This window comes from Arachis duranensis, chromosome 5, assembly GCF_000817695.3.
Source record: "Arachis duranensis cultivar V14167 chromosome 5, aradu.V14167.gnm2.J7QH, whole genome shotgun sequence".
Taxonomy (NCBI): Eukaryota; Viridiplantae; Streptophyta; class Magnoliopsida; order Fabales; family Fabaceae; genus Arachis; species Arachis duranensis.
This window is the reverse complement of record NC_029776.3, coordinates 21,610,679-21,621,575: the sequence shown is the minus strand read 5'-3', so window position 1 is coordinate 21,621,575 and position 10,897 is coordinate 21,610,679. Positions and strand designations below refer to the sequence as shown.

Here is a 10,897-nt window from a genome sequence, read left to right as displayed (position 1 = left end):
AACAATTGTACGTGAAATTTTCACCATTGATAGTCATCTTTATTGGTTTACCAAAGATCCAGATACGATAAGGTAACAGGTTTTAAATTTATCTTGTAGCACGCTGTGTAATATCGTTAATATCCCTGAAATAAAGTGAAAAGTCACCATAGAAGCAGTACTGTGTGATCAGCTTAAAGAAAAAAAATAGCCAACTAAGCCAAGTTACATTTGAGCCAGCTGCTTAATGATTTGGCGCTGTTAGGCCTTATGTGAATTTTTTTGTTCAGTGAAGCAATTGGCCTAACATGTGCAACATTTACGGAATCAGCGCGGACATAAAATTTGAGAATGTTTTGTTTAGTGTGGGCCTTTAAGAAGTCTTTGTTGGCACTGTTGTAGTAATAATGGGTTTAGTGATATAGTTAGGAAAAGTAAGTGAAGTCCGTTATAGATATGACACATGGAGGGTTGGTGGGAAAAGTTGAAATTGTGTTATAGGTATGTAATTCAAAACGTGGTCGTTTTGAAAACCCGAAGTTTCGAAGGTGATGTTGCTGGCCTCACCCCCTCCCCCCAGCGCTCTCAGTTGCATTTATGTCTTACTTGACACTGGCTCCCAAAACGTATGTGACGTCTATGTCGGCGGCTATCGGTGTCGCATGCAGCTATTGGCGGCTCCAACAGATTGCTTTCTTCTGACGGCGTGATCCCCCGTTTGTCAATGAAGGTCGTCATTTGCTGCGGCCGAGTGAAAGTGGGCGAGGTAGGTCGTCAGTGTCGGAGGGTCAGTCGCTCCCTTCCTGCGCTCGATTTCCTGCCAACGACATTCGAGAAATCCAACAAGGCATCGTTTGGGTGTTGGTTGTTGCTATCTTGTGGCCTCCACTGTCAGTTCAATAGGTCATATACTCCGACCGTCAGGTGATTCCGATCCAAGTGAGGGTCCTATGTGGAAGTCTTTGTTACTTAGTTCCGATTGTCAATCCTGTGTCTTGAATTGGTGGGTGAATGTTTAATTTGTCGAAGGCGTAATGACATGTCGTAGTTGAATTGGGTAATTTTTGTTGTGGTTGAACAGTAGCATAAATGAAGGTGTTGTTGAAAATTGTAAAGACCTGATTTTGTTTTCATGAAATAAAATAGTGAAACAACCATCAATACTTAAATCTTACGAAGCCCAATCAATCTCTATGCTTGTCAAAAAAAAAAAACAAAGACCCATGCCTTTTAGTCCAAAAAAATCCCTGACTAGTGCGGCTCTACTTGTCAGCCGAGCGCACAGTTGCGACTACATATATTCACAACACATACGATATCTGTCCTCTATGTCAATATCCCAATTGTTTTTCAGGTCAAGCTTTGAACAGGTATAAGGAATAAAATAGACTATTCTACTACGATTCTAACGCGTAATAATTACAACAAATCTAAACCGTTAAAATTTTTAACTATTTATCTCTACGGTACTGCAGACTGGATCTTTGGTGAACCAATAAAAGTAACTGGATCATTTGAAAACTTTCCTTAAATATTAACTATGAAGATAGTAGACAAATGGATGCGATGCGATTACTTATCATGAATTAATCAATTTTACAAGTCATGTCATAGCTGACTTTGATGCGAAGGCAAAATTGAAATTGAAAATGAAAATAAAGAAATGAAAATGCCTCACCAAAACCCAACACAGCGACGTCGTCTCAGTGTCTTACACTTCTGAACGAAACCACACGCCACACGTTCTCTAACACTAGCACCACCGCCACCGTGCCGGAGCATAATGAAGCACCGAACATGGCCACGCGCCTCCTCTTCCTCACCCTTCTCCTCTTTCCCCTTCCCAACCGACACCCCGTCCTCTTCCTCGGCCGCGAAACACACTCGTTTTGTTCGTCGCTGCTCCCACAACCACCCTCCTCCCTTGCCGGCTGCACCTTCCGACGTCGGCGCTGGCTTCTCGGCGCTACCGTACGACGTGATGGCGAAGATAGCGGCGTCGTTCGATGACCCAACGCTGAAGGCGGCGTCGGTGGTGTGCCGGTCGTGGTGGGAGGCGTTGCGGCCGCTGAGAGAGGCGATGATGCTGCTCCGGTGGGGGAAGAAGTTCAAGCACGGAAGCCCACGGGTGAAACAGAACGCAGAAAAGGCACTGGAGTCGTTCGAGAAGGCGGCGGCGCGTGGGTCTGCACTCGCCATGGTGGACGCCGGGCTCATGTATTGGGAGAGAGGGGAGAAGCAGAGAGCCCTCGATTTGTTCCTGAAATCTGCGGAGCTCGGAAACCATGCCGCACAGTGCAATTTAGGGATTTCGTATTTGCAAGGTATTTATTTTCTAAACTAATTTCAAGGTTGAGTTTCTAATTGTGGATATTGGATAAAGCATATTTGTGCTGTTCATAGTGTGTTGACTTTAGGTCAAACTAGATTAGTTCATATTCAATGGCTTAGAGTACACCAGAAAGAACACGGGAATAAACGCGGGAAGGTTGGGAATCGCATTGTTTCTGGACTTGGGTACATTATCATTGTCATTTTAGGCTTTCGCTGTGGAACAAACCAATGAATACTTAATTCAGCTCACAGGTTCCTTTGTTTGCTTGACCAAAAGGTATTTGGTTCAACTGTTCAAGCCCTGGTCAGATATGTAGCTATGTTAAAACTTGGAATGGAGAGTTTTGCTGCCCAAGAGGTTCTCTTCAGTTCGAACTGGATTTCCTCTATACCCGTGGTTTCGACTTTTGACCAAAAAGTTTATGTTATGTGGTATTCATGGCGCTCTGTCAAGATGGATGGTGGCTAGGAATAAATTCTGTGAGTGTTAGCTTGAAAAATGAAATCTAGGCTTAGGAGTTATTCTTCTGTTGTTTGGTGGTGTTTAGGAGTGAGAGTTACTCTTTATGCCTGCATGTGTATTATTGTTGTAATATATATTATCTTTAGATGGCCAAAATATAGTTTTGTTGATGGTTAGTTTTCTGACGTTGTTGTACCCTTTGCTATACAGCTGAACCTCCAAAAACTGAGGAAGCTATAAAATGGTTGCGGAAAGCCTCCGTTGGTGGGAATGCTCGTGCCCAGTACCAACTTGCACTCACTCTGCATCGAAGTTGTGGGACCAAGAGCAATATGAAAGAAGCTGTGGGTGCTCTATCCTTTTCTTATGTGTATTTTTCCATTTTCAGTTGGATCTATGTTTGACAATTAGTTTATAGTTTCAGCTATTTTTAAGATCCATTGCCATCATGATATATTATATGATCTTTGCTTTTAACTTGTTTTCCTTGAAACAGGCAAGATGGTATCTGAAAGCTGCAGAAGGAGGGTATGTGCGTGCAATGTATAATATCTCCTTATGCTACTCTTTTGGGGATGGCTTGACACACAGTAATCAATTGGCAAGAAAATGGATGAAGCGGGCTGCAGATCGTGGTCACAGTAAAGCTCAGTATGAGCATGGACTGGCTCTCTTCTCGGTAACTCCTAACCTCTTGATACCACTCTTTTGCATTTTTAGCGTGGAGCTAAAGAGTAAATGAAACAGGCAAAATGTCTGGGTTAACTTTCCTCAATGAAATCCACACATCATTGCAGGAAGGTACTTTATTTTGAGTCTGGTATTTTTCTATACTTACTAGTTCTAGAAGCTTGTTAATTGTCAGCTAGGTGTTTCTTTATATTATATTGACTTCTTCATCACCTTTACTTTTTCCGGAAATCAAATGCATTACTTTGTTTTATTGATCTCTCTGTCCTAGCCTTAGTTCAGCTAGTTTACAAGTGTATCATATGTGGAGACACACGCGCACACCCACACCAAATTTCTGTCTGAGAGTCATTTGCCTTGGTTCTGAAATTTGTTGACATTATTATTATAGCGAACCCCAAATTAGAGGGAGATAGCTTTGTTGTTGTTGATTCCATTCCCATTTGGAATTTATTTATACTATTGCAGCAAGGACTAAGATATTCTTAAGCCTTATGGTAATTGATAATTGAAACTAGAGGATTCCATTGAGTCTAAGGTGGATAATATTTTGATTAAAATGTATCCCTGATATAGGTTTTACATGTGTACAGGAGGGAGACATGATGAAAGCTGTGGTATACTTGGAACTTGCTACTCGGGCTGGTGAAAGAGGTGCTTCTCATGTCAAGAATGAAGCTTTACACCGGCTTTCAGCAGCTTCACGTGATCATGCCATGCATCTTGCTGACAGTTGGCGTGCTCTGCCATCAAAATAAGTCAAATCGGCAGCAGTCAACCCCTTTAAGTGTAAAATCAACAGAGACATTCTAAAGCATAAGAACAAAGAAAGCTGTAGCTGAGCAAGCAGCAAGCTATGCCTACTAATCCCAAACATAAGTGTTCTTCCCATGTATAATAGATAACTTCCTAGCTAGTGCTCTAGCACGTACAAAGCATACTATATCAGTATATCAAGATGTAAAATTAAAAATGGAATAATTTATTTTCACACGTTGAACTTGTCAAAATTCAGTTTCACATGTCTGCGTATACTCTGATGGGTGGTGTTATGTATAGGCTGTCATGGAAGATTGCAGTTTCATATTGACCTGAATCATATATAGAAGCATTATAATGTTGTAGTCAACATTTACACTTCTGCTCTTCTCGGTATGTAATTAGGAGTCTAACCATTACGTGAAAGTTCCATACATTTGATGCATAGATTGGAATGGCCAGAGATTTGAATGCAGAAAATTTATGCGTGTTGTTCACTAGGCAAGGATGTAAATGAAGGAAATGCTACTTGTAATTTTGCATTGAAGAATTTGACACTTGAAAGTGTGATTCAAATTTTGTTTTAGGCGTTCATGTCACCGACAATGGACATGTATAGTTAGTTAATTTTAGCCATTAGGGATTTGGTGGCTGAAGATTGGCATGTACACATGAAATTTGTATATTGGGGAGGCCAGTGCATGTGCTAATAATAAGTTGGCCAGGGAAGGTCACTCTGCCTAACCGTGTCATAGTCTTTGATATAGTCACTTACTTATTTTTGTATACCCGCTTTTCAAATTAACAATAATCTTTATCTCCTAAACTTTTTTTCTTAAAATATTCATACATTTGGCTAAAATTAAAGAGATAAAAGAATTAAGTGAATACTGTATCTTATTTGTTTAATTATTTTATTGTCGAGAAAAGAATCTTTAGGAGGCAGGCTTCAGATCCTCTGCATAAAATGATAAGCGGTTAGGAAATTTGCTTATAGAAGGTAATACAATACATCTTGCCCTCTTACATGGGGAATATAACCAAAACGCCTTTTACTTGCAGACAAGTTCTTCCAAATTTGGAACCTTTCTCTTTTCTTTCTCAATATCGTCCCACTCCCACACAACAACAGCAAGAGACAGAGTATTAGTAAGCACGAAAAGGCACTTTGCAAACTTGGAAAAAAGAGCCACCATTAACAAGTTACATATAAATCAAGTCACGGCGTCTAAACCAGTAATAGCATATCCGATGAAAATAAAGCCACAATAATTCAAGCCTGCTGCATAAAATTTCAACGACTAGTTCCATGTAACATACAAGAAGCATTGATAAAGCATTATTATTTTCATTGGTTCTAACATTATGTGACAAAAACTAAGTTGTTTCTGTAACCATAAAGTTCCAAATAATGAATGAATAGAGGAGATTCCAGTTAACACACCACAAGCGATGTGCTCACAACTGATCAGGAAGCTGTTACGTGATGAATAGGCTTTCTGACAGTAGAATCATTCCACATACAATAAACTAATCGAAACCTCACAACAATTTTATCCTAGTCTAATACATTGCACTATAAAAGGCAACGGAGAAAAACAAATTTGATGGACAATATACAGAAAAATCATATGCAAAAGATAAAAAAGAGTTAAATTATCCAAAATATAAATCAATCTCTGCACAAAAGGGGAAAAAAATAAGAGACTAACTTGAAAACTAATGTATTTTTCTTAAGTATGCTTTTGTTTCTATAAATTAAAACCCCCTCTTATTACCCAAAGAGTTGACCAGATGCAAACTAACTAAAGAGTATACCAGTGAACCCATAAATAGACAGGGTTGAAAACTAGCTCCTGACTGTGGTCAAGGCAAATATGTTATCCTTTGAGAATTCATCCCTGCATGATACAGATTGAGGTGGATTAATGCTCTGGACACTAATTCTCTTAACTCAGGATGCTGTGCTATAACTGCTCTGTCTGCACCCTCCAGAGCCGTCAATACCCTCGCTTGTTCTAACGATTCGCTGTTACCAGCATGTAGTGCAAGGTAGCATAGGAGAATTAACCCATGCAACTGTGTAATTTCATTGGCCCTTAGCAGTCTCATTAGTGCCGGGACTCCATTGAATTCAATTATGGCCTTGGAATGCTCCACATGTAGAAAATTATCTGGACAAGCAAACTTGTTAAGAGCAATGGCTGCTTCAGCCGCAACATCTGTGTTTCTATGACTCAGCTGTGTTACCAGGGGACCGATTACTCTAGTCTCTCTAGCAGGAAATGTCCTGGCTAATGAACCAATTGACTTTATGGCTGGAATTCGCAAGGACGGGTTGTCCACCTCCTTAATCATCCTCAAGAGTTGTTCCACCACAGCTTTAGCAGCAGGAGAGTTAGTCTTGAATGCTGCACGGCGAAGATCAGCATTGGACTCGGCTGCAGCTGTTATCTCCATAATCGTCATCAAGCAATTGTACTGCAGCTCCCCCTGTTCCTTCTCAACAAGCTTAGCCAAACAAAGCATCCCTTTGGTTTCGGTTATCTTCCTACTATTGGTCACACTTCCTCTCGCAAGCATCCACAAGGCTTCAGCGCAACTAACCTTTAGCTGAAGCTTTACAGCAGGGTCCTCATTCTCCCTGTCTTTCCTGTGATTTCCACCTCTGCTACTGCCCTCTGAATGTGAAAAACTCGAGAAAGAATTCGTCAACGGCCGATTACCAGACCTACCCATCATAGCCGTCTTCTTCCCCAATTCCCTATTAATCTGAACAATGGAATGAATGCTCTGACGGCCCAATTGGCCCATAGAATCATCCACAAATGTATCAAAGGACAACAGTGTAACAAGAGGCCTAATGGCATTCTCCCGGGCGAAATCCTCCTGTGCAACAGGGTCATGCTCGGCCATCCGGGCAACCAATTGGGCAACCCATATCTGCACCTTCATGGGAGAATCAGCAAGAACCTGCACAACAATAGGGACACCAAGCTCACTCACAATGACCCTAACCCTCTCCAAATCATTAGCCAAGTTACACAAGGCGCTAGCCGCAGCAATTTGCGCAACGGGCGAAGAACTCTCTTTCAAGAGCTTCAACAAAGGTGGAACCCCACCTTCCTCAACAATGATCTTCTTGTTCCTATCGTTATCATTCGCAAGCGAGGCAAGTTCATTAGCGGCTTCTACTCTATCGTTCAATTGACCCATTTGAACACTAGCAATGAAAGACCATACCCAAGACAGAATGGGGTCGTTGCTGGCGATCGGAGGGAGTGAGAGGACGATGCCGCCACCTCCGCCTGCGGCCGCCGCGGAGCCGTCGGCGTCGAGGATGGAGAGCAGCCAGCGCATGTCGCCGATGGAAGCTTCGAGGTAGGAGAGGACCTTGCGGAAGTCTGCGGCGGAGATGATGGTGACGACACGGCGGAGGATGGAGCGGTGCTTGCACTTGCGGACGAGGGAGGGAGCGCGGTCGAGGTTCTTGGAGGCTTTGGCGGCGACATGGCGGATGGGGCACTCACGAGTCAGCCTCGTCAGCTGCCGCGCGAACACGCTCCGCCACCATGATCGGGTACGAGAGTTCGTCCTCGATTCGCTTCTCTTGGTGATGCTGTTGCTGCTGCTCCGACGACGCCACGGCCGCCATCTCCTACGGACGCAGCCACTGAGGTCAGGTTGGTGGTGGTGGTGGCGGTGGTAGAGTTAGAATGAAGAGTCTACGCCTCTACGGCGAGTCAGAGACCCAGTTTGGGGGAAAACGGGTCTCGCCTCGCGTCAGTTAATTGGAATTGGGCGTTTTTTTTTTCTCTCTTTCTTTCTTCCTGTGTAGTGTGCTGTTCTATCGCCTCTGTGCTGATGCGCATGTTTTTATGTTTACGTTTTATTTTCTTGTCCCAACTTCCAAGACTTTTTAACGATGTTGTGTACTACTACACCAAGTAACATCATTTCTTAACCTGGATTTTTGCGCAGAGTGCAATTAATTTAATTTTACAAGTTTGTTGATATATAAAAAGAGGGTTTTTTTATTTAAATAAAATAAATATATAAATAATTTTATTTGGAGTGTTTTAATGATAATTAGAATAGAAAATATATCAGACTCAAATATAAGACTTATGATGCTATAATTTAAATGATATAATCTTTTTATATTTATTTAAAGATTTTAAATTCGAGTCTCACTCACAGCAAGAAAATTACTCGCATATCTTGTTCGGCGGACCATATATGATAACAGGACATTATCTTACAGTGCAAAGATGGAGATCCTTTTTCTTTTTTACTGAGAATATTATGAAAAAGATTGCTACTTGGATTAGGATTCTAAATTTTTCTATTGAACTTTATAATTACTGCATCTTATGGCGGATTGAATTCGCCATTGAAACCATGTTAAAAATCAACAAGAACACTTTTATTCATTCTCATAGTAGATTTGCTAAAATTTATGTTGAAGTTGACTTATCTAAACAATTAGTGTTCAGAATCTTGATTTTTGGTCATGTTCTCAACATCAAATATGAAGGTCTCCATTTAATTTACTTCTCATGTAAAAAATATGGTCATTGATCAGATCAATGCATGAAAGTTCCAACAGCCACTGCAGACCACCATGAATCCAATCTCGCCGTGGATGGGAACGGTAGTAACAACAATCAAAGTGTTGTCGATAACCAAACTAACTCAATCTAATCAAAAAAATGTTGATTTGAGTCAACAAAAGAAAGAGAGTCAGGATCCACCAAATTTTGGGCCATGGATGATGGTTAGACTCCCTGTACAAAGAAAAAATGGGAAGAACAATGCAAGTACAATGAGATATGCTAAGAATAGGGAAGAAGTATTAAGTATGAAAGGAAATAATTCGGATAATAATGGCTCTAAGTTCAATGTATTGAGTGATAATGACGAAGATGTCACAGAGCTTCCTAATGAAGTTGGTATGCATGTAGAAGCATCCCCCTCTATCTCTATGCAAAATGAGCCAAAGGTTACTATTTCAAAAAAGGCCCAAAAAGATAATTCCAAACAAAATCATATACAAGCGAAAGTGTTTAGACCCGAGGCTGAAAAATACTTAGAATCACAAAAAACAAACCACAAATAAGAGTGGATACATTGTGTTAGAAAAAATCTAAAAATAAAAAATAAGGAAGTAAACCCCTTTCCTTCCCATTAAAAAAACTGGTTATGCCTATTAACATTAAACTAGCACTCAGCCACTGAAACTGGATTTTAACTCTTTTTTTTTTTAAATACCTAATTTTTTAGATCCATAGCCACCAGAAATTTTTAGTATTTTGTTCTTATCATTTACAGGAACATAACCAAGTTAGCTTTACTGTCCAATTATCGGATCTTACTACTACCGCCTTATAAATGATAAGAAGAAACAACATGTACTTCTAGATCTAGGAATTAGCTTTACGATATTTACAAAAGAAGCATAAACAGTCATTAAAATTATAAAAGATACTAGTATTCATGTGAATCAGAGTTAGTCTAATGTTAATAAGAATATTCCTACTTCTCCATTAGGTTCTGATACCAGATAAACCCATGTCTATAGATCCATGTACACTATTTAAACCTTTTAAGATTAGTCAGAAAGTTAGACAAAACCTCAAATATTCTATTTTGAAACAAGAATCAGAAACTTCTGAACTTATACACAAAATTGATCATCTTCTCTACCAAACGATCATCCCTGAGACTCCTCAAATCACATAATCATCCACAAGAGTTATTAGGCAGTCAGCTAAAATATCCATCAATGTTATCCATGAAGAGTTGCAAGACTTTGAAGATGACTTAGATTCACCCAGAGTCAACCCTATCATGACCAACTCCATTACAAAATGAAAAGGTCTTATTAAACCTCATCCACACTACCATATCCAAACAACTGCTCCTGATCTAATTCTGAAAAATAAAGAATTAGGCTTTAATGTCTTTAATGCAAACAACGTCTATGAATGGAACATAGATGAAAAAATTGAATACAACATTATGTACATGTTACAACATATGACAATGGTTTGTACGAACTATCAAACTGCCTATGAAAGTTATGAAGAAGCAATAGCAAATATTATTGTGTCAGAATTTTCAGGACAACTTAAAGGTTGGTGGAATAATTATCTCACTGAGAACCAAAAGGATTCTATCCTTTCGGTCGTTAAAATCAATAATAATGGTGAACTTATTCTTAATGAGAATGGAAAAACCATCCCAAATGCTGTTAGCACCTTGATCTTTACTATAGCAAACTATTTCATATGAGACTCATCCTTGTGGAAAGATTGGTCCACTGAGCTCCTATCCAACCTTAAATTCAAAATTTTGTCCGACTTTAAATGGTATAAAAATACTTTCTTAACTAGAGTCTTCACTAGAGAAGACAGCCAACAACCGTTCTGAAAAGAGAAGTTCTAAGCTGGACTCTCAAAATTCCTGAGAGATAAAATAAGGGATAAAATCAGAAGCCTAACTCTGGATGAAATTATTCCATATAATTTCTTAAGTCACGGTTAATTAATTTTGTATGTCCAAAAAGTGGCATTAAAAATTTGTCAAGACGACAAAATTCAAAGGCAACTAGCCCGTGAAAAGGCCCAAAACAAAAAAGACCTAGGTTTTTTTTGTGAATAGTTTGGCCTA

The 10,897-nt window shown here is 39.9% G+C and overlaps 1 protein-coding gene and 1 pseudogene across 1 annotated transcript; one reads left to right on the top strand and one right to left on the bottom strand.

Annotated features, from left to right (window-relative positions):
- Positions 1 to 1,582: 1,582 nt before the first annotated feature.
- On the top strand, positions 1,583 to 4,969 carry LOC107488818 (F-box protein At1g70590). The gene is made up of 4 exons (XM_016109592.3): positions 1,583 to 2,303; positions 2,987 to 3,120; positions 3,273 to 3,455; positions 4,060 to 4,969. Exons 1-4 carry the CDS (start codon positions 1,763 to 1,765, stop codon positions 4,222 to 4,224), a joined length of 1,023 nt encoding a protein of 340 aa, XP_015965078.1. The 5' UTR covers positions 1,583 to 1,762; the 3' UTR covers positions 4,225 to 4,969.
- Positions 4,970 to 5,857: 888 nt separating this feature from the next.
- LOC107488819 (ARM REPEAT PROTEIN INTERACTING WITH ABF2-like) lies at positions 5,858 to 8,131 on the bottom strand (annotated as a pseudogene).
- Positions 8,132 to 10,897: the final 2,766 nt, after the last annotated feature.

Excerpts from the sequence above, each read along its gene's own strand:
- LOC107488818 (XM_016109592.3), top strand. The coding sequence starts at position 1,763 with ATGAAGCACCGAACATGGCCACGCGCCTCCTCTTCCTCACCCTTCTCC. Across the intron at positions 2,304-2,986 it reads AGGGATTTCGTATTTGCAAG|CTGAACCTCCAAAAACTGAG; the intron begins GTATTTATTTTC and ends TTTGCTATACAG. Across the intron at positions 3,121-3,272 it reads AGAGCAATATGAAAGAAGCT|GCAAGATGGTATCTGAAAGC; the intron begins GTGGGTGCTCTA and ends TCCTTGAAACAG.